General features: G+C 40.5%; 1 protein-coding gene across 6 annotated transcripts in view; it reads right to left on the reverse strand.

Annotated features, from left to right (window-relative positions):
- The window catches only part of syt1a (synaptotagmin Ia), a 218,432-nt gene that overhangs the window by 29,874 nt on the left and 163,722 nt on the right, over window positions 1–24,836 (reverse strand). For 5 of the 6 annotated variants that reach the window (XM_076875464.1, XM_004548430.5, XM_024805715.2 and 2 more), the window contains 2 exons: window positions 13,708–13,880; window positions 9,850–9,975 (listed from right to left, as the gene is read on the reverse strand). In XM_076875464.1, the coding sequence (XP_076731579.1) occupies window positions 9,850–9,975; window positions 13,708–13,880 (299 nt within the window). The remainder of the gene's footprint in view (window positions 1–9,849; window positions 9,976–13,707; window positions 13,881–24,836) is intronic. The other variant, XM_076875466.1, reaches the window with a different exon arrangement.

Consider the following 24,836-nt stretch of genomic DNA (forward strand, 5'->3'; position numbering starts at 1 on the left):
CTCTTTTGTCTTTTTGTTTCATCAAACCTTCCATCTAGATTTTATGTAATCACACGTATTTAGTCAAGCATGAACTTCCATCAAAGGTGAAATATAGATAGGCTTTGATAAATGATTAACTGATTTTGAAGACATGTTTCCAGAAGTGCACACCCCTTTGATTTTCCTTCCTGAGCCACAGATTGATGTCTTCTTGGGCTTGAATCAGCTACATTACATAGCATAATACTGAAATTTGTTCACTTTTGAATTGTTTAAAAGATTTGGAAAAGTTTAGCAGCTCTGAAACACTTTTCTAACAGCTGTAACAACAAAGTGTTTTGAATGTCCTACACCTCTGATGCTCTCCTCCAATGCAGAACTCACATTTCAAGTTAGAAAAGCTCATTTCTCAGTCACTTTAATGGCTCAGTCACACTGGGGTAAGAATACAATAGCAACCTCCTTGTATCTTGGAAAAATCACTGGGTAACCAGTGATTGATTTTAAAAACATTTTTCATTGCTGTTGGAGACAGATTGCAAGAAGTTACAGTCACCAACTCGTCACCCAGAGGTTGAGCGTGTAACACCATCATAAAACGACCGCACAGGTTGCCTCTTGGGAGTTAACCTGTCTCCCAACAATCAGACTCAAACAGACTGGCGAAGATTAACAGATAACTGACGTCTTATTTATATATGAGACTAATTACAGCTCTGCAATTAATCCAGATTAGCTTGTCTGTGACATGTCTTTTTGCAATAGGGGACTTGACTCAACTGGTTGCTAATTGGTTGTATTCTGATTATATTTCTATGTAAAAAGAAGCTGAACGCCTCTGTGCAGTTACATTGCAGTCCTGTGACAACTACGCCACTATTTCTGAATTTGTTTTTCAAATCCATAAAGTTCTGGCTAGACTCTGAATGCAAGCAGTTAAAATGAATCTCCGTGTATGCAGACAGTCACAGACTTTTCACTTTTCTCAGAACATAAATGGGCCGGCTCATACATCAAGTGAGGATGTGCAGGTCTAATGTATGTCACAGATGCAAAATATACTTTAGCTTTAAAAACTGTCTGCTTGCCTCCACACATTATGTATGTATAACTTGATGAGAATTAACTAACTATAACTAATGAGAATATTTCTCCCTTAAAAACAGCTTTTACTCTACAAAATGTTTACATACCCAACAGTACAATGAGCTAAAAAGCTTCACACTTATTTGTATTTAATGTTCTAGATACAATATTTATTCATTGATAATTCAATAAAACATGATTATTGCACAGGTTTAGGTCAGAATGACATCTGTACCATTACTTGCTCCATATTTGCATAAGGACAGTAGTAAGAGTCAAAAAGGTTAAAGCACAAATACTCACATTAACAGACATTTTACATGACAGCAGCAAACATTAAACAAATACACAGTGGAAAGTTTGGGACTGCTTTGATTGCTGTTCACCAGGTTATGCACAACATTTTCATGACATTTCCAAAAACACACCAGTTATTACTGTGACTTGGCGTCATTTACCTTAACCTAAATGGAACCATGTTGTGCACTGTAGTGCTGTGAAGCGGCACTTGGATTTTAAGTGTAGCAATTTATCCTCCCGCGCTGTCCTGCTGATTTCCACCCATCCATCAGCACAGTCAGTGGGAGACACAGCATGTCACACCATCTTTACTGGGAGAGGCACCGACGCTCGAGAAGAGATACGAGCGGGACGTGGCTGGAAATGTTGATGGGCACTTTGCTGCTTCTGCTAATTGTACCTTTTCCAATCCTGTATGACACTCCATGTCTACAGAACAGACTGACAAGAGTTGTTTTTTTTCAAAGCTCATTAAAAATCCCACTGTTTAAAACCACACCTCGAAGACAGCTACTCTGGCGTTGAAGGTGATGTCTTTAAATATTTGTTTTCCCCAACTAACAAGGTAGAATTAATGGAAAAAGCACTTTAAATATAGAAAAGCTGAAAATCTTGCATTATCTCTTTCGTGTCTGTAATCATGTATGCATACTACAGTTAGTGTTCTAGTTTTAAAAGGGTAAATAAAAAGTGAATCATTAATAAACAATGTTATTTTCCTTGTGGCTTTCAAGAAACATAGATGCATGTCATTAGCATGTTATTACAGGAGGTTTCTTCCTGCTAAAAGGGAGTTTTTCCTTCCCACTGTCGCCAAAGTGCTTGCTGGGTCATATGATTGTTGGGTTTTTCTCTTTATGTATTATTGTAGGGTCTACCTTACAATATAAAGCTCATTGAGGCGACTATTGTTGTGATTTGGTGCTGTATAAATAAAATTGAATTGAATTGAATTTATGGAGAAATTTCAGAAGTTAATGGACATTTCTGGTAAATATGATTTTCTCTGTATGTAGACGGCAGCTGATTTTCAATTTTTCCCAATATATCACAATTAATGGCGTATTAGTATGATTCCCAAATTGACCACCAAACTGATAGCAGACTCGTGTCACTAAATCTCATTGCCGTTTTATCACCTTCTTGATGCCCCAAAGTTGCTTTGAAAACAGCAGCTGACTGTGAGTGGCTGCAGGCCCTGTCAAATTCATTGCATATGGTTGTTTTCCCTAGCTTCACTGTAGCATAACAATTCTGTTCTCTCTTTGTTTACCATCCACCAACTTGCTGCACTTCTCTCAAACTTGACATTTAGATCATATGGACAAATACAGCTAACCGAGTCGCTACTTCAGGCTAGCACCAATAGCAAGTCAAACCCATCATTATAGACTCTCAGGTTAAAGAAGCAAACTTAACAGCAATAAAAAAACATGTTTACAGCCCAGTACAACAACAGCTGAGGTGTGTATGGATAGTTTCTCCCTTCATAACAACTGTACAACAGGTGTAAGGCTTAAAGCTTTGAGTTGTCGCCTTTTTGATTGACTGCTTTGACTGCCTCTTCGGATGCTGTAACAGTCACAATTGTGTGGTGTCTCTTCAAGACAACCTAAATTAAGGGTTAGTGATTTCACAAGGATGCACCACTGCCCTCTGTTAGAGTATGGGAGAAGCGTGCTTGCATGTGAACACGTGGCCTGAGATGGACCTTAAAATTTCACCTCAATAACTCAAGGTAGAGTTACGGGTTGTAGAAACACTGCAGTTCATTTATGATAAGACAGCAGCCGTTCACCCAGGCCTTGTAAGGTTGGTGAAGAGAGTGTGTATTAAAGTACAAGCACTATAGAATTCCCAGTACCAGTGTGGTCGTTGTTTGTGACTGTCCTGCTAAGTGTTTCTGCCGCCTCCTCTCAATACAACCCACGTTACTATGCACAGTAGCGAATTGCTGTTAAACCTTACCTACAATAATTTAAATCATTACATTATACATTTGGTTTTTTGGTTAGTGGTGCCTTTTGGAGCATTATCTAAAAATAATTTAGCAGTTACCTCTGTGCATTGTTCCAATAAAGTTTTTAAAAACAGCCTGCTAAGAATTATGGCTCCAAAACACCAGCCTGATGACAGCCAAAATTTAAACATCTGACTAACCATTACACCTCTGCGATAAAGCAAAATAACAGTGGCTATGTGTTTGCACATCTGTGTGGGCTTTTCTATTTAACTATGGGACTCTAGCCCTCTCACAGCAAACGGCTGCTGGTATTAACCCCCTTTTGTTTATATGTTACTCTTCAGTCCAGTGAGCAGATGACCAGAATGGGCACAGGATGGTGATTCAGCTCTTGGCACCTGATCTTCGGAGGGTTTTGTCCCAGTGCATAATGCCTGTGCTGGGACTCCACACACATGCACACACTTCCAAAGAAGCCTGAGACGGATTTGCCGTCCTGAAAAATAGTCCGCCAATGTGCAGTGGCTTTGTGTGTTATTTTGGAAATGAACTGATTGGGGGGTATTCTGAAATAAATAATAAAAACCCAATAATATGAACGATTTCCTAACTGGACACAATGCCGTATGCCTGCTCTTGACCTGCAAAGAAGAGCAATGAATATGGTAATGATGTTGAAAGTAGGAATGACATTCTAATTCTCTCCCTGCTGTGCTTAGAGGGCTCTTTGTGGTTCATTTGCTGTGTATTTGCCTCATGTAGCCGTGCCGCCTCTCCATAAATGATTTGGATCTTTTACAAAACCTTTCGTCTCATTAGTGTATAAACCCAGTGTCATCAACACCAGGGGCAGCAGCCATTTGTGGTGGTTAACAGACAGAAACAAAGCTGAGATTCTTTTTGCCACGAGGACTTGACATTAATCTGCAAGTCTTATCCCACTCAGCCTGATCTCCTTGCCTCGGTTTTGTATACACAGACACACCAGTGATTCCTTCTTTTTCTTGGCAGGGTGGAACATTTACTGTTTTAGGTCACTGGGGAACATTTGAAACACATACAATTAATTAGTTATTAGCGCTTACGGTGGTATCTTAAAGGAGAAGCAGATTTTTGAATATCTGTGACAAATTAGTCAGAGTTGTCTGTGAAGCTTACTGATGACATTTTGTTTCCGGAGGCAAACAACTCCACTAGCACAGGACATTTGGGGTTCGTAAACATAGCAACAGCATTACTCACAATCCAATAAACTGACTGGCTGGTAGTAGTAGTAGTGTGCTTCCCCCCAAACATAAGGCCCAGGGGCCACTGGAACAATTGTTGGAAAATTTTAAGGGCATACATTATTTATTTGTAAAAATTTGTATTTTTATGTTTTTATGCTTTTCCTACTTTAACAATTTATTTAATTAAATGAAATAAAAGTTGTCTTTTTAAAAAATATCTAATATAGAAACTTACTGTGAAATTGTTTTTCTCTACAGACTTTTCTGTGAATCGACAAAAAACACCCTTTCAAGTTAATCCCAAATATTTGTGCTCTAAGATTTACTTCATTTCCTACCGACGCATTTCCTTATTATGCAGATGACATACTGCTGAAATTAGACTTATTTCCTTAAGTTGGGATATCTCAGGATTAAATGTGTGGTCAAATGTCTCTACATGGACAGAAATTAGACTTTAACTGCTCCTACTTAAGATGATAGTAGGCTGTATGTGGTTTGACATCCCTGCTGCACATATTTGACTCGTTATACCCAAGGCTCCAGCAGAATACAAATCTGACTGTGAACCTAAAAAACAAAGTGAATATCATTCACTATTTAAAGCCTTTTGCCACACAAAAGGTTGATACTGGACTAAGGTGCAAAGGCCTCAAGGAAAACCTACATACTTCATGGGTAGCTTGGCAGCTAGTGTAGATATCCCCCCTGTTCACTTATCCATGCAGGGGGTGTATAAAGCAAACTCATGATAGGAGGATTGCTGTTGCCTGCTGTTAGAAGTGTGCTGAATTTTTACTTACCTCCATAACAACTGTACTTATATTTCTAATTTTCATATGTATCTCCTGAAAGATTTTCTCCTGCAGAAAGGACCCTGTTCTTTCACTAACTCCATAAGTGTTACGAGAAATTATGCTCGAGTATATAAAACTTCAGTTTTAACATATTGCCACAGATATCGCCACCACACCAGCCCTCTGCATGCCCTCCTTCACTACATCCATGACCCTCCTCTGCGGTTTTCTTCTTTTCCTCCTGCCTGGAAGATATAGCGACAAAATGATAATGGCTTAAAAATATAGCATCAATCCATATGATGCAAACTGTGTTTTTTCCATATGTGACATTGGAGGTGACAATTACTACCTTCATACTTATTTCTAACCAAGACTGCCAGATGCGTTTGGGGTGGGGATTGCCCCACCTTCACTTTACACCATTGTTCTACATTTTCTAATAAGCGATCCAATTTTCAATTATTCCTGTCCACTCAGTTCAGTGCAGACATTATGAAGTCTTTTTGTGTTGTGTTGACTGTTTTTTTTTCCCACTCTAAGGGCCCCTGAAATTTAACAGACTTCAAAAGACAACAAATAGATTATTTTATGCTATTACAATTCATGCAGGCCCAATAGGAACAAATTCACTGAGAGCAGTTTTCATTTTTTCTAAAATTTTACGTAATAAATTTTGTATTCAGTGATCTTAAAGTAATAAAAGAGCGTTTTTTTGTCTTGTTTTTTTGTCATTTCTGCACAAATAGATGCACTTTTAAGAATCTGTAACTTCCCATTTCTCTATGTACGTATGCGTACATAGATACAGTGAAATGTATTCTTATGATAAGACTCTAAAAACAATCTATACATTAGAAAATTGATGTATCTCTTGATTGAAACCCCCTGAGGATCACCACTTTTGTTCTTGTTCCCTGTTTTATCTGAACTCTGTGCAATAACTGTTTTCTGTAAATTGTGTTTATTTATTTATTTTGCACATTTAAGGGTATTTGTGTGTTAATTTGCATGATTTTGTCCCCACTGTGAAGAGAAAGATGGTGGTGGTGGCTTGTAGGTAGGTGAACCCATCTTTCTATGGCAAGGTTACCTTTTAAAATCCCTGCTTTCAGCCTCTTCAGACGGTAATTTTGATTTTACTTTTTGAACCCCCACCACCCACCCACATATCAAATGAAACTGCTGCCTGCGTAACTACAAACTATCCCAAAACTAGATGCTTCTTGTGTTTGCCTTCTCTGTGGAGAAGGCAAACGAACTTAACAACTTCTTCAACAGGTTTGACCAGCCCACAACCCCCCCACCCTCACCTTCACTACAGAGTCCAATCCCCACTCTCCTACCTCCCTCGCTTCCCCCCCTTCCTGACACCATGACACCCCCCTCCTCCAATCCCTCTCTCAGCAGCAAGACATCTCCCCCCCTCCCCTCCTCCCAAACATCTCCCAGTGTCACAGTGGATCAGGTCAGGAGACAACTGAGGAAGCTTCGCCCCAGAAAGGCAGCAGGCCCAGACAAGGTGTGTCCTAGGATGCTAAAGGCGTGTGCTGCTGAACTTGGGGAGCCGCTACAACGAGTCTTCAACCTCAGTCTGCGACTGGGGAGAGTGCCCGCCCTATGGAAGACATCCTGCATCGTCCCAGTCCCCAAAAAGAACCGGCCCAATGAGCTGAATGACTTCCGACCGGTGGCACTGACGTCACATCTTATGAAGACTCTAGAGCGGCTCTTCCTCAACCTCCTCCGACCACAGGTACAACATGCCCAGGACCCACTACAGTTTGCATACAAGGCGGGTGTCGGAGTGGAGGATGCCATCCTGTACCTCCTACACAGAGCCCACTCACACCTGGATGGGGGAAAAGGCACGGTCAGGATCCTGTTTCTTGACTTTTCCAGTGCCTTTAATACCATCCGGCCCTGTATGCTTCAGGAAAAACTGAACAGGATGGAGGTGGACCCCTGCCTGGTGGCTTGGATCTCCGACTACCTCACCGACAGACCACAGTACGTCAGGCTGAAGGACATCACGTCTGACACAGTGGTCAGCAGCACAGGAGCACCACAGGGAACTGTGCTGTCCCCTCTTCTCTTCACCCTGTACACCTCTGACTTCTGCTACAACTCTGAATTATGCCACATTCAGAGGTTTGCAGACGACACAGCCATCATGGGGTGTATCTGGGATGATCAGGAAGAGGAGTACAGAAGTCTGGTGAGGAACTTTGTCGCATGGAGTCACACAAACCACCTGCAACTCAACACCTCAAAGACTAAGGAACTGGTTGTGGACTTCGGGAGGTCTAGAGCAGGTCCACTGCCGGTTCAGATAGAGGGGGAGGAGGTGGAGGTGGTCAACAAGTACAAGTACCTCGGGCTGTGGGTGGACAATAAACTGGACTGGTCATGCAACACAGAGCACCTGTATAAAAAAGCCCAAAGCCGACTGTACTTCCTCAGGAGGCTGAGGTCTTTTAACATCTGCAGGAAGCTCCTGAGGATGTTTTACCAGTCAGTGGTTGCTGGAGTACTTTTCTATGCTGTGGTGTGCTGGGGGAGCAGCACAGTAAAGAAGGACTCATCCAGGCTGGAGAAACTGATCAGGAGGGCTAGCTCTGTGGTCGGCATGAAGCTGGACACTCTGGTGACAGTGGCAGAGAAAAGGACATTAAAGAAACTGATGGACATTATGGACAATGCCAGACATCCTCTGCACACGGCCATAAACAACCAGAAGAGTCTGTTCAGTGACAGGTTGCTTCTCCCAAAGACAAGAACTAACAGACTTAAAAACTCCTTTGTCCCACACGCCATCAAACTGTTTAACTCCTCTCTGGAGGCGAGAGGGAGGGGAAACAGGAGGACAAAGGGGGGAACAACTAAGCTGTAGTGCCTCTTCACCTCACTGTGCAATACCTTTTGTGCAATACTTTTGTAAATAGTCAACAGTGCAATAGACCTCAATACTTGAAATGTGCAATTCACTTGTATTTTTATTTTTATTCCTATTTATTCTATTTATCCCCTTCGTATATTTTATTTATATTGTCTCTGTATTTATATATATATATATATATATATATATATATATATATATATATATATATATATATATATATATATATATATATATGTATGTGTGTGTGTGTGTGTGTGTGTGTGTGTATTATATATTTATATATATATAATATTCTGTAACTCTGTAACTTCTGTCGGTGCTGTGCTTTTTTGGAAATCGAATTTCCCAGAGGAACCCACCCGAGGGATTAATAAAGTTCTATCTAATCTAATCTAATCTAAAAGCAATATGCCAGTAATAACAGGAATTTCACACACAGCATTTAGCCAATCACCCGTACCAGTTCTCCCAGGGCAGTTTTTTGGTACTCATGTTGATTGCCTGGCAAAAAAAATAAATAATACAAAATCCTGAAGGCCACTGTGCCTCTGCACTGTGTCCCTCGTGGGGCTAAAAGTGGGTCAGATAAACTGCCGCCTCCCCTCAGGTTTTTAGCTCTGCCTGTTGTGAGTTTCACCGGCAGTGAGTCGAGCCCGGCTTTTCTCAGGTCACCGTCACAAAATGTAAAAACTGTCATCCATTCATTACGCTTGAGCGCCACTGTGGAGCTTATTACCTGTGTAATCAAGAACCTCATAGAGACCTGTCAGCGCCTCCCGCTACATGACAGATCAACTCTGTGAAAAGCAATATTGTCCACATAATATCCCTCTTTTATGAAATGACTGCTTCTCTAACAGAAATAAGGGGCTGGTTGACTGAACACAAATAGCATCTGCACAACATAATTATATTAGCACCATTACTGTCTTTTGTAATCTGTGAATTGATGAATATTTCACAATTTTAACACAAACAATTGTTGAATACAAACCAGAGAGACACGTAAGATCTGGGCGAGCATTTTTTGTGAAAAAGGTAGAGGTTCCAACACTGGCGTGTAGAGGAGCATTGTGTGTTACCAGCTAATCTCTGGCTGTCAGTTCTGCTTAAAATGGGGAGTTAGCTAGCCTAGTGAGGGACAGTGTGTTCATGCACCGCATCTATTATCTGTCACACAACATCTGGCACCAGGAAGTTGATGTGCTTCCTCATTCTGCTTTTTAAAACTCAGTCGCTGGGAAAAAATAAAGCAGATGGATATCTGCAGGGGCTGTATTCAATCAAGTAGAAAGAAAGAAACAAATACAGAGACAAACTAAATCCCAATAGTATACTGTATCTTTACCAGGCTCCATGGCAAATGCACAAACTCGACCACCATGATATATCCCTGTGAGATTGCTCTCAAGCTTCAATGATCAAGCAACTATGAGAGGAAAATGTTGTGCAAAACCTGGTTTGGGTCCTGTTTATTCTCTGGAGAGATGCAAACTTGGACCTCAGAGGCTGGGTGTGGCCATACTTACAATGAAGGATCTTTCTCAACAACGACACACACTGAGGGAGATTTGGAGAACAGATCCTTACCGTATTCTCTGTGAAATTGTAATCCAGGGAGTACTGTAATTTGCCCAGTTTCTGGTCCTCCTTGGGCTCTGCCTCTTTCTCCGTTTCAGTCAGCCCTGTCTCCGCATCCTCCTCATCCTTCAAGGCCTGAAGGAGACACCCACCAAGAGTCAGTGTCGCCTGTTTGCCGCTGGTGCTAGCACCCTGCCAGCCATTCCCCGCCCAGGTCCTGCCACCGGACCTACTCCTGTAAAAGCTCCCACTTGTTTTATGGTATACAAGGGAGAGGGGAGGGGGGGGGGGGAGCAAGCACTAAAACACCATAGCAGTTAACACCAGGACATGCTGTGTGATGCACTAAAACCCCGGGCCTGGTCCCCCGATGGTGCTTTTCTATCAATCTCTGGGTTTTTCAGTCTGAAGGGGGGGAAAGATCAAATGATGGCGCCAGAAATGAGAATGGGCAGGCATTAGTGGAAGAAGAAGGGTGGAGGGTGGAGAGAAATTAGAGAGAGATGATAAAAAGAGGCAGACAGAGAGAAAGAAAGAGATGCCTCTAGAAAAGATCATAGTAAGACAATTCCCTTGATGTTATTTCAGGCAGATCAAGTCTCTGGCAAAAACACATATCAACTGGGAACTGTCCGAAGTGGCAGAGAGTGAGAAGTGAAGTTGCCCTTTCCTAGACTGACACTGAGGTGAGGACAGCAGGTGGTGGCTCTGGTGATAGTGAAGGGGGTGTGGGGGGTGGAGGAGTTTGTTATAAGAACAACATGCGATTGAAGAGGCAAAGACTAGGTCTCAAGGTCATTCATTCAGCATCAAAAGTTGCCTTCCAAGAAGTCTCTTTCACTAGGCATGCAGAGCATTCTCTGTTGTACAAAACAGTGCTCTTATGTGAGTCCCCATTCCCAAAGTTTGGTTACATCCTCAAACATACAGTCGCATTGTCATCATAGCCCTAAAGGTTGAATGTTACCCCCTACGCCGATGGTAGCTAGAAGCATCATGCCAGCGGTGGGTGGGTAGATGTTGGTTAAAGGGGTTGTAATGTACCTCCCTGCTCCAGTTTGTCAAGTTGTGAAAGCAAAAGGCTGAACAACACTGATTGGTTTTAAAATTTGCCACTGAGCCACCTGGTCTCTGTCTTTGGTGAGCAAATCCAGTTGGGGCCTTTTTTTTTTTTCTTTCTTTTTTTAAAGACAGAAAAAGAGAAGCGGGTAAAATGATTGAGGAAATAATATTCCTTAATTTAACGAAAGTGTTTCCTTTAAACCAACTTGTGTGCGACTTTGCTACACCTGGGTTGACAGATGTGGTTGCAGATGCTGTGAAGCTTCCTTTTCATCACTAAGCTTCAAAAGAGCTTTTACTTGTAGAGCCTCTCAATCATTCTAGTTTGCTTGCCACCACTCGTTTGAAATGCAAATGAAAGATTCAAAAGGCAGGAGACTTTAGCTTGGCACGAGGATCAGTGTGGTTCAACCTTATCAATGCGCACCCAGTGTTTCTTTCATACATATATATGTGCATATGCAGCTTGTACACACATATATGCAGTCGATATACATGTACTGTATGCATAGTTACATATATTTGGTTCTATGGGAGTAGTAGTTGTTTTCAAGAGGCTACAAAAAAAACGTCAGAGCAGCAGGCTTAAGAAGATCCAACAGCAATTAGGAACCTACCGCCAGTGACCATCCCGAACAGTCATCAGACACAACACAGATAAGGAGGACATAGAAGGAAGAAACACAAATTAAAACAACCACACACAGGAGTTAACACACCAGAGTCTGGGCACACCAGGAGAAATGACCGCCTGCCTCGAAAGTGGCAGATTCACCAATCTCAGAGATTAGCTATTAGGGTGTCCAGTAACTGATGTCTTTTATTTTGATTAAAGCCTCTTTAGTTATAATTTTAAAAGCTGGATGGTGCAAAGACGGGAAGACTATTGGACATTAATGAAAACTCTTGTAATCTAACATGCTGCAGCGCTGCGTCGGATTGAATGACCTTGGTGGTTAATAAAGTTTTCCGCACTTCACTATTATCTAAGAAAATAAAAGACTCCTTAACATTTAAGTTATAATTAGCTCTTTTTCAAAAAAGAAGTCAGTCAAATGAACTAAGAAAACAATGTCAGTGGTTTCCGTCTACGTGGGTCCGACAGCAAGGGTGTTGCAGCAAATTAAACACACTGTGTGCACGATTCCACCGAGTGAAACGACGCTCTGCTGGTGCAATTAGTGTGCTAACTCCATATCAAGTGTTAGCGTGTCACCGTTTCCTCGTTCTGTGCAGTTGAAAAGTAAGAGTTTCGCCATTTGTGTATCATTTGGTGACGTCATTTCTCTGGGTGGATACCACTTCATTACACAGCAAACGTTACTCACACTCTTCAACAAGTGAGCAGGTCCTCATATGACCAAAACCATAAAAAATATTCAAAGAATGAATGAAAAGCACAAAAATTATAAGCAGGAGAAACAAAAGAGACTAAAAGGTTCTCTTAAATCTGAAGCCACCTTAAGTGACTTTAATTTCCTTTAGTAAAAAAAAAAGACTGAATGCAACTCTTTGGCTGCAATAAACACATAACACACAGAAAATATATGTGGTACAGTAGCAGCTCTTGCACCAAAAAATGCAACTTATTGAGAGCTATTCACTGTTATTAGTCACGTAACTGCTGCACAGTCCTGGATGGCAAAACACATGAAAATCCAAAAAATTGCAGCATAAAATGTCGATATTCCATCAGTTTCAAGCCACAAATAGTTGCTAAAAACAGTGGCAATGGTTTAAATCTATCGTAAGGAGAGTCCTTCTCCTTAGACTGCCGTGTTTAGATTTTTGATGTAGAGGGGCAAACTGTTCTGCTGTTCGAAGGCTGGTTTATTCTCAGTTGCGAACACTCTCTGTTTTACTTCTTTCGAGTCAGCTTAAAGGCTGTTTAATTAGGCACAGGTGTAGCTGTTAAATACTTCTTAGGTAAATTCACACAAAATTTATGTAACAGGGCCCTGGTGGACTTGCTGGACGTAAAAAAAATTGCTTGAGAGGTGAAAATCACTGTGTCATTGTAGAGTCTTTACCTCACGATATAAAGCACCGTGAGCTCTCCGATGTTGTCATTATTATTATTATTATTGAAAGAATAGAATAGAATTTATTGCTTCATTGGCAAAACTATAGTGAGTGTTACTAAACCAGGTCATAATATATACACGTAATCCCTATGGCCTCCGTTTCAGACAGTTTTCTTCTACTCTTAGCTCTGTATAGTGACTAAAGACAGGAAGGGGATGTCAGGAACACATCCCAAACTGTGAACATTGGTTAAAGAAGGATTATTCTTAAATGTAAATCATGCCAAGCTATGGCAGTAGAGCTCAAGATTAAAATATATCACTGGAAATTTAGCGTACTATGTTTAAAAGGCACAACCTGCTGGACAAGAAGGATTGAATGTGGTTGGAATCCGTGTTGTACTGTTAGCTTTTCTAGCCCCTGTAAACAAACTGAGTCACTCCTGGATCCAATAAAAAAAACCAAACTTATATTTGGGTGGAAACAGCTAGAAGACAGCAGGGAAAAAAGTCTGGTTTTGCCATCCAGGTGGGCGCTACTATGATACTATGATGTTACGTGGAAACTGTGTATATAGTTGAAAATGTTCTCTTAACAAATCAATTTGGTGAACTAATTTGTAATCATACAGAATCAGATTTCCTAAAATTGTAAGAAAAAAAAAAATATATATTTCAAACACAGCATCAAATATTTTGGCATTAAGCTTCCTATTCAATTAGGATTGTGGGGATGGTAATTTTTCAGAATTTTAATAACAAAAGTTAAAAAAGTCGTTACCTCGGTTTTGGCCCCATCTATGACGTCCTTCATGTTGATGGCATTTTTGCCCTTGTCTTTGCCCTTCTTTTTGTTTTTCTTCTTGAATATCCATTTTTTGCAGACACAGAAGCAGCAAGCTAACACCAGGATGATGGCCACAAAGGCAATCGAGACGATGGCCCACGATGGCACTGTGAGAAGGACAAACAACAAAGAGATGTTCAGAAGTAGGAGTGAATCTTGGAGGCAAGTGAAAAACATTTCAGTGAACACTCTGAACCAAAGACCTGAAAAGTAGAGATTGTACCAAATTACAGGTGAGATAAAAGCAGGAAAAGCGTGTGTGACTACAGAGTTGGTACAACAGATCAGCACTAAGTCCATCAAAAAGTGTCAAGACTCCTAAAGATCGGACCTGACTGAACGGCTTCAGCCAATTTAGTGGAAGTAACAGATGTTGGCATTTTCCACTTGCCATTTAAACAAAAGATTCTCAGACAGCTGACACTTTCACGGTAATCACCGGCAACACAGAACTTGCTTTGGAGCGAGAGCTGTGGTGAATTGGCAGGGTGTGCCGGAGAGGCATTAGCAGAGGTGTGACCATGACAATCCACTGATGCAGTAAAACCAAACGGGTTCACGGGGTGGCGAGGGGTTTGCTTTCACATTGTTCTCATGCTCTAAGCTTTCATATTACCTTTAAAAAATTTAATTGATCTTTTGTGTTTGGATTTAAGGCTTTGGGTTTCCTTTTAAATTTTCCCCAGAAACACTGCAGGTTTAGACAGAAACTTTCCTCCGAGGGAAACCTGCTGAGCCTAATCTCAGTGGTTACATTAAACCTGAACATTTTTAAGATAAAAAGCTGGAGAATAACTTTTTGGACCAGGCTGTCTTCCTTTTTAGTTTAAAGTTGTTATTGTTTTTTCACCTGCAAGTCAAATTTACAATGGACTAATTTTGACCTTTTCAAAAGAAAAAGAAAGAAAGAAAAATGCTATATTATTATTATTATTATCATTATTATTATTAGTCTATCCCACTATGAAAACAGTATAATAGTCCATCAATGGTTCCATTGACCCTAATGTTTGTACCAGCAGGAATAATAAAGTTTATTTTATTACATGTGCCATTGCTTGTTTGATTCTTTTTTGCATAATTTGGGATTTTTATCCTGATATTAGATTAGTTTATCCGAATCAAATTCTTAATTGTAATTTAGAGACACGAACAGGGCTGACGACACACCAGAGGAACATCTTATTTACTGCATCTGTGCTGAATTAAATAAAACAATAACAGCTCAGTGTTAGTGTTAATTATTTTAAAGTAAATTAACTTTAAACCAGAAGCTGATCCATAAAGTTAAAGCAGATGTTCATCCTCCCACATGTAACCTCTACTGTAACATCTGTTTATGTAAACGTGCTACCTAAAATGTCCCTATAGAAATAACACATTGAATAGGAATAATTCTCAATTTTGCTGCTTTTGTTTTTCCTATTTTTTATATAGTTGATGCTGCTTCGCATCTTGTTAGTGTGAAAATACAAAAACCAGAGGTGTGGACTCGAGTCATTAATTTTATGACTTTAGACTTGACTTGAAAAAATGTTGTAAGACTTGTGACTTGACTTGGACTTTTACACCAATGACTTGGGACTTGAATTGGACTTGAACCGGTTTACTTGAAAAGACTTGATATTTTACCCCAAATACAAAATTTAACATGCATATAGAGATTGAAAATGTGACGTCATTCACGGGTAGAACCGCAAAGGATTCTGGGAACTCGTGGCAAGCGGTACTAGCGCACGCAGGCTTTCAATTAAAATCAGTTATACAGCGATAAAAAGAAACACAAAAAATGGCAAGAAGCTGTTGTATTATTAACTGCAATAGCCGGTCGCATGACAGCCACGGGAAGCCGACGGGTAAAGAGATCGGTTGTTATCGGATTACCTCGTTGAAGAGAAATTGTTCGAGCCATGTTTCCGAAGTAACAAAGAGGCGACGGATGGCCTGGATTGCAGCCATTCAAAGGTCAAATATAACGTCCTAGAACACTCCAGCTCACAGGTTAGTCTGCTCCAAGCATTTACACAAAGGTCAGTGTTTTTTAGTAGTTAATACGTCACTTTCATAACATAATTGGTGATATAGGTTACAAGCAAGTCTGACGCTGAACAGAAATTGTCGCGCTATGCTCCTTTGTTTATTGTGCATAAATAGTGAATTGTCCTGACACAATATTGTGTTTCGCTTCTGTTATTATGGTACACTGACAAAAACATATACTTTTATTCACAGGATAAAACAGTTGTTTTGTATCACTAATTGCCCAGTACGATTACAGCATACAGTATTATTGTCACTGCTACATTTCTGTGATGCTACCAGAAATTATTTCCACTACTAATTAATTACCGTTGAGCTCAAAGGTCCTATTAATAAACGGTTAACGAATGTGTATTTATGACGACGATTTGTGAGACTGGTAAACTTATGATACGTACGATGGTCTTTCGTTCTACACGGTGCATTTCAAGGTCCTGCACCCATCCGTCGGTAAACTGTACCTGGGCTTGTTGCAGTGACCTGAAGTTACTAAACTTCATGAGTGTGTGCACTCACTCCAAGAACCGTATGATTATAAATATGCATATAAATATGCTACGATGAGATAGCTGACTTCATCTAACTAGCAAATGTTGTCCAGGCTACGTTGGTGATACAGTTTTTTTAATGTGTATGATATTTTTGTCATGCGATTTTAAAGCCGGTCCTACAAGCGCATCCAAGAATAACATGCGGCTTATCTCAGAACTGTCGGTGAAAACTATTCTTGGAGCTAAGTTTAATTGAGCTGCATTTTAAAGAGGTGCAATTTCACAATTTGTGTATATTTTCTAAGTTCACTATTTTGTCATGTGTTGAGAAAAACACAGATTTTAAAATTACATGGTCTAATATTTACATTTAGCATAACTGCAACATTATTTTTTCGTTGTTTTTTTTTTTTTTAAGACTCGAAAGGACTTGAAATTCAAAGTTTCAGACTTGTGACTTGACTCGGACTTTTACACCAGTGACTTGAGACTCGACTCTGACTTGCCTGACATTACTTGAGACTTGACTTGAGACTTGAGGATAAAGACTTGAGACTTACTTGAGACTTGCAAAACAATGACTTGGTCCCACCTCTGACAAAAACATAACAAAAAGTAGCCAATTAGTGTAAAAAACACGATGATTTTCCACGTTTTTGAGTCAGCAACCACCACTGTTCTGTTCAGATCAAATGTTAACACTAGACAAAAACAAAAACAGCATGATAATATTACATGCATCATAAAAAAAGTAGTAAAGTAAAAACACTGTTTTGGAGAAGAAAGACAAAAGACCAAAAAAATGCTATTTTTTGTATCTAATCACTGAGATTTGACGTTGTTTATGAGTCTGTTTCCACCACTTGAGCAGCTCTGATCCTCAGTGGTGCTTCTGGATGGTTCATCAAGACTATTTTGAAAGTTTCATGTTGGGCAAAGTATTTAAAATAATACTTTTACGTCACACTTCCGTGAGCACTTCTTGGCAGTTACTAGTTTAATCACTAATTAGTGATTACATATCGTCTAGATCTGATTATGGCAGCAGAATTAGAGTAAAATAACAAAAGAAAACCAGCAGGAGCAACAACAGAAACTTAATTAATTTAGTATCACCTAATGATCTTTATGCAAGTTAAAAGTTTGGAATCGAGAGTTTTGAGTTTGTCCCTTAAAACTCCCTTTGAAAAAGTGATTTCTTCACAGCACACGTGCAGCTACTGTTGTTCAGTTATGATTAAAACGGTTCCTAACAGGACAAAAAACAAAACAAAATGCATACGACATACGAGTCGTTACTTTTCACTCCACCATATGCTACTGGCCTGCACTATAAGCCTGACTGGAGAAATTGGACAAGCAGCAATCAACACTGTCACACTGTCAGACGCTCGGCTCAACAGCACAGTGACAGCCAGCTGCAAACACGTTGACACCTATCTCAACTATAGCCAGCAGTCAGCTGGCGCTGCCTGGTGCGGACACACAGGGATACAGTGTACACCACACAAACATAACGATTGAAGGAGAAGTGGGCGGTTTTTAAGCACCGGAGGGACAGCAGCCCAGATGCAATGAAAATAATGAGAAGCCTCACAACAGACTTCCCTGTTCAGCTGTCACAATCACTGCTCCTTGACTCTACTCAGCCGATACCAAACACCTGGCAGCCCACTCCTCATTTTAACACTGAGCAATAACAAACTGTTTAAGGAGCAAATTTTCTGTGTTAATTCAGGCCGGCCACAAAGCCAAGCTCAGCTGCAATCAGGGCAGATGGGCTCATCTTTACAACAAATACAGTTGCTACACATCTGTAAGCTGCTTTGCAACCCACTCCCACTTAACCTCTGACCTAAGTCATATCTGTTGTCACTGATGCCCGTTCTGTTCTTGCTGCTGTTCTCCACACCTTAAGCGTTCAACACCACCAAGAGGTCACAAAACCCATCCATACAACCGAATATAAGAAAGGAATTTGGGGGGGGCACCAGACAGATATAATACTTGCCATTCTCTTAAATCCTACAAAATAATAGAAAACATCAGTCAGCCCTTTGAAGACTTTATCTGGAAAAACTCCAGAATGACCCATCAAAATGGAAAACCCTATTACAAACTCTCTCTGGGGTTTTGCTCACCAACATTCAGCTGCAGTTCCTTTGCTGAGGTCCAAGGGGGAGGGGGGAGAAAGGGAGAGAGGAGGAAAAGAAATCGATTCTTTTGACAAAATCAATAAGCACTCTCCTCCAAGGAAAAACAGTGAGTGATGCTCTAAAATAACTTCGGGATCTACAGCTTTGGCCTTGCCTTGGAGCAGCGTGGTAATGGAGGTGAAACTGGATAGGCCTCGTTTACAATGAGCCAAATAAAACCAGGAGTATTTCCTTTACAAACTTGACACCGTGCACAGAATAAACTCTTGAGCCGGGAAGTGTTCGCTTTCTCACTCCTTAGACACACAAGGCTGATTTTTATTGGGAGTTTGTCAGTCTTGTTATATTTATGAAGCAAGAAGATTCAAAGGAATTAATTACACATCACTCGTGAAGAGAGCATACTCTGAAAACCACACCCAGTTGAGAGGCCCACAATACCCAACTATGGGCAGTAACCATGGCTGAGCTGGCCGACTGGGAGAAGTGGGATACTTCCCCATGACCTGGGGGGTAGCATTGTGGCACGCTGTGAAGAATCAATGGATCGCAAAGAAATCCACGCATCACGCGCAGCTCACTTGGCCACAGACTGTGTCCTCTCACTGTGGTCTCCACACAAGTGCACATGCTAAAGACATCTCTCCCTCTCTGTAAGGAAAGTAACGGGAAGCAGGAAATATCAGAGACGTTGATAAGATAAAAAGAAATGATGAAAGCGGGAGGGAGAGAATGAAAATTAGTGCAAGTTACGAGTTAGTCTAAAATAGGAGCTAAAACACTGTTTGGCTCTTCCACATTCTTGCAGCTCATGACTGCTTTCGTGAACGTGTGCATGAAGTTTTCTGGCTGGTAAGTGTGAACTCGCTGTATCTTAGTCACTGTTTAAAAAGTCTAGTTTATTTCTATTGCTCCTCTCTCTTTATATATGTGTATGTGCAATGACTGGTGTATTCCTAGTGAGTTTAAATGGTGCATCCACAACCACTGCAAACGTAATGTTGTTATATATACAGTGGGGCAAAAAAGTATTTAGTCAGCCACCGATTGTGCAAGTTCCCCCACCTAAAATGATGACAGAGGTCAGTAATTTGCACCAGAGGTACACTTCAACTGTGAGAGACAGAATGTGAAAAAAAAAAATCCATGAATCCACATGGTAGGATTTGTAAAGAATTTATTCGTAAATCAGGGTGGAAAATAAGTATTTGGTCAATAACAAAAATACAACTCAATACTTTGTAACATAACCTTTGTTGGCAATAACAGAGGTCAAACGTTTACTATAGGTCTTTACCAGGTTTGCACACACAGTAGCTGGTATTTTGGCCCATTCTTCCATGCAGATCTTCTCGAGAGCAGTGATGTTTTGGGGCTGTCGCCGAGCAACACGGACTTTCAACTCCCGCCACAGATTTTCTATGGGGTTGAGGTCTGGAGACTGGCTAGGCCACTCCAGGACTTTCAAATGCTTCTTACGGAGCCACTCCTTTGTTGCCCGGGCGGTGTGTTTTGGATCATTGTCATGTTGGAAGACCCAGCCTCGTTTCATCTTCAAAGTTCTCACTGATGGAAGGAGGTTTTGGCTCAAAATCTCACGATACATGGCCCCATTCATTCTGTCCTTAACACGGATCAGTCGTCCTGTCCCCTTGGCAGAAAAACAGCCCCATAGCATGATGTTTCCACCCCCATGCTTCACAGTAGGTATGGTGTTCTTGGGATGCAACTCAGTATTCTTCTTCCTCCAAACACGACGAGTTGAGTTTATACCAAAAAGTTCTACTTTGGTTTCATCTGACCACATGACATTCTCCCAATCCTCTGCTGTATCATCCATGTGCTCTCTGGCAAACTTCAGACGGGCCTGGACATGCACTGGCTTCAGCAGCGGAACACGTCTGGCACTGCGGGATTTGATTCCCTGCCGTTGTAGTGTGTTACTGATGGTGACCTTTGTTACTTTGGTCCCAGCTCTCTGCAGGTCATTCACCAGGTCCCCCCGTGTGGTTCTGGGATCTTTGCTCACCGTTCTCATGATCATTTTGACCCCACGGGATGAGATCTTGCGTGGAGCCCCAGATCGAGGGAGATTATCAGTGGTCTTGTATGTCTTCCATTTTCTGATGATTGCTCCCACAGTTGATTTTTTCACACCAAGCTGCTTGCCTATTGTAGATTCACTCTTCCCAGTCTGGTGCAGGTCTACAATACTTTTCCTGGTGTCCTTCGAAAGCTCTTTGGTCTTGGCCATGGCGGAGTTTGGAGTCTGTTTGAGGCTGTGGACAGGTGTCTTTTATACAGATGATGAGTTCAAACAGGTGCCATTCATACAGGTAACGAGTGGGGGACAGAAAAGCTTCTTACAGAAGACGTTACAGGTCTGTGAGAGCCAGAGATTTTCCTTGTTTGAGGTGACCAAATACTTATTTTCCACCCTAATTTACGAATAAATTCTTTACAAATCCTACCATGTGAATTCATGGATTTTTTTTTCACATTCTGTCTCTCACAGTTGAAGTGTACCTCTGGTGCACATTACTGACCTCTGTCATCATTTTAGGTGGGGGAACTTGCACAATCGGCGGCTGACTAAATACTTTTTTGCCCCACTGTAATATCCCAACAATTTATCTTTTTTGCATTGCTTATGCACAGTTAAGGGTACTTTCCTCTTTCTTATAATATTATTAGTGTAATTTACAAAAATGTGACTAATAGCCCAGCCCCAATTATTGTTTGAATCGACCCCTTAAGCCTTTATCTTTACCCTAACCATATCAGGGGATTACTTTATCTTCTTAGTATATTGATCATAGCATTTGTATGTATATACCAATCACACAGCAATCATCCTGCATTCACTTTTCTCTTAACTGTACTATATTAAGGGCTTAAAGTGTAAGTAACTTAAGCCATTTGGCACTACTCAATGGTAAAAAGTGCACATTGTAGCATTTTTAATCTAGTGAGCGCTGTTTAATAATTCTCCAATTACACCTGAATAAATGATTTGTTTACCCCTAAAAATTTAACATTCATATTACATTTATGCCAAAACACACCTTTGTAATGACTGCCTAATTGGAAAAGCTGGACCAGCGGCATTTATGTTTCATGATATGCTGCATGATTAAATCTCAAGAGAAATACAGTACAGTGCAATGGTTTTGAGCAATACTTTGCCTCCAAGGAGCCAGACTTTCCTGTAATTTTTAAAAGTGGTCTTGAGGAATAGTTCTCCATGCTTTCTTAAGTTCAGACTGAATTTCTTGTTTTCATTCAGTTTCTTGTACTTTACCTTTGTCAGAAGAAAGGTTTTTGTGTTTTGTTTGGTTGTTAAGACCCTTAAATGATTCATAGATCATTGTTAAGCTTAAAAAAGCCACCTAACTAAAGGGATGAACCAGTGTTGTGTCTACATGTAACAGACACAGACAAGAAACTGGAAGAAGGTTTGCCAAATTAATGGAACTGGGCTGAAAAAAAGTGGCAACAGATCCAGATAAATTGCTGCTTGATTGCTGCTTCAAACTATAATCAGTGAGCAATAAAACATCATCACCATCAGTCATGGACTGGTCTCCCCGGACCCTGGAACAACGCTATCCAAGCAGTGTGAGATCATCTTAATAGAGAATGGACAAAAAAAAGACATCCAACAACCCAAGAAGAGCTTTGAATGTCTTTTAAGAAGCATTCATAATGTGATCATGCCAAATATTGACTTTCAAACTGGTTAGAATAGTACAAACTCACCGTTTGCCTTATATACTGTATTTCTATGTATGCTTGCAGATGTTTCAATAAATCACTGCACCTATTTCCCCCTTTTTTAAGCAAAATATAAAGAAATTAAACATCTTTTGCAAGTTGTACCTTTATAGGAGGACCGTGGGAACTCCAGGCCTCATGGCCCGGTGTCCTGCAGGTTTTAGATGTGTCCTTGATCCAACACAGCTCATTTAAATGGCTAAATTACCACCTCAACATTTCCCGACGTTCTCCAGAAGTTTGGTAATGAATTAATCATTTGATTCAGGTGTGTTGACCCAGGGTGATATCTAAAACCTGCAGGACACCGACCCTTGAGGCCTGGAGTTTCCCACCCCTGCTCTATAGTTTGCTAGAAGCTTATTAGAATATATAGTGGTATTTTTTAGCATCTGAACAGGTACTTCTAGCTTACATGTGTAAATGCAAACAGGAAGTAAGCTAAGGAGACAGTATTGTAATGGAAGTGTCAGAGACGTGACAAGTCTGTATTACAAGCTGGCAGATCACAACGATAACAATAACTAAAACTAAAAATGTGGATTTTCCCCCAAACGGAAGCAAGACTGAATATATACAGAGTAAAACCTTTTCCCCCCCCCAATTCCAAATGCTTACTGTCATTCTGGCATTTCATCGACACTCAAAATGCCTGATGGAATGTCATTTAGGCGCTAACAGTCCAATCAACGCATGGAACCAGCCCTTATCTTATTCATCAAGCATGCGTCCTCCAGTGAAAGGCACTTCTGTGTTCCTTAATTAAAGGAACCTGAGTCCCAGAAAGCAATAAAAGCATTTCCTAATTAACTACATTGTGTGAGTGTCTTTTCTCAAGAGAGAAATAGAGCGAGAAAGTGAAAGGGAGAGAGCAAGAGGGAGTGTTGCCAGCACACGCACTTCAACACTTCAACTCCCAACACTTATCTCTCGTTCCGCCATGCAACATGGCATGGAAAATGGAGTTTCTCTAATGGGTGGGTTGCGCATGATGAGATCCATGTTTGCTGTTCCTGAAGGCTGAAATCACTTTTCAGCTCCGTCAACAGAACAGCATGCCAGTAAAGCAGAGCCCTAAACAGTGAGACACCTTCAAAGTCCTTTAGACACTGAGTCATGTAGTTCATCTTTGTACATCTGCCTTCACATCTCTAATCATTAACAAGATGAAAATGAAGATGTGCAGATTGTAAATTTTGTTACATTTTTGAGATTTGTTTAATCATATCAAAGGGCTCTGAGTGACAGATCTACATCCTGCTAGAATAGTGAAACACAATCTGGTACAAAACTTGAGCTCAAAATATTCTGATGATTTCTCTGACACATTACCATGCTGGGTTTTAAGAAGATATTATTAGAGATCATTTTTTCGCAGTCAAAGAGCAATAACCTCAACATAAAAGGAAAAACTCATGCTTCACTGGCTGACATTTACACACACTGTAGGTGTTCTAAAACCGACTCCATAGAAAGGAGTATAAACTACTGCAGGACTGTGAGTCATTCTGACAGTATGTGGTGGTTTGCTACAGTGAATAGCATCAATAGAGCCTCATGAGAAAAGAAAAATGCATATCAACTTTCTGTAAATGCCTTTAGCTAATGCATTCTAACTGTATGTTTTAGGGCTTAAGTGCTTTTTCTTATTTTCTTTCATATGCATTTGCATATAGCTCTGTGGTCGGCATGAAGCTGGACACTCTGGTGACAGTGGCAGAGAAAAGGACATTAAAGAAACTGATGGACATTATGGACAATGCCAGACATCCTCTGCACACGGCCATTAACAACCAGAAGAGTCTGTTCAGTGACAGGTTGCTTCTCCCAAAGACAAGAACTAACAGACTTAAAAACTCCTTTGTCCCACACGCCATCAAACTGTTTAACTCCTCCCTGGAGGCGAGAGGGAGGGGAAACAGGAGGACAAAGGAGGGGGGAACAACTAAGCTGTAGTGCCTCTTCACCTCACTGTGCAATACCTTTTGTGCAATACTTTTGTAAATAGTCAACAGTGCAATAGACTCAATACTTGAAATGTGCAATTCACTTGTATTTTTATTTTTATTCCTATTTATTCTATTTATCCCCTTCGTATATTTTATTTATATTGTCTCTGTATTTATATATATATATGTGTGTGTGTGTGTGTGTGTGTGTGTGTGTGTGTGTATTATATATATATATATATATATAATATTCTGTAACTCTGTAACTTCTGTCGGTGCTGTGCTTTTTTGGAAATCGAATTTCCCAGAGGAACCCACCCGAGGGATTAATAAAGTTCTATCTAATCTAATCTAATCTAATCTAATCTAATCTAATACTGTAAACATAGCCACAGTTTCAAATGTAAATGTCAGCATATGCACAAGTAATTCCTGTAAGTCAAAACTTCCAGACAGGCTCTGTCTGTCTGTATGATATCAGTTAAAATGAATGTCCCCAGTTTGGTCACACTGGCACAGAAGCCACACCCACCTTTTGTTCAAACCTGTTGCTTATGAAGGAGAGCCAATTAGAAGAAAAGTGACTAAAAGGAGCAGAAGAAGCAGTCTGCATATGAACTGAGGAACTGTGCCATCCAGTGTGTGATTTTGAA

Source organism: Maylandia zebra, linkage group LG17 (assembly GCF_041146795.1).
Source record: "Maylandia zebra isolate NMK-2024a linkage group LG17, Mzebra_GT3a, whole genome shotgun sequence".
Classification (NCBI taxonomy): Eukaryota; Metazoa; Chordata; class Actinopteri; order Cichliformes; family Cichlidae; genus Maylandia; species Maylandia zebra.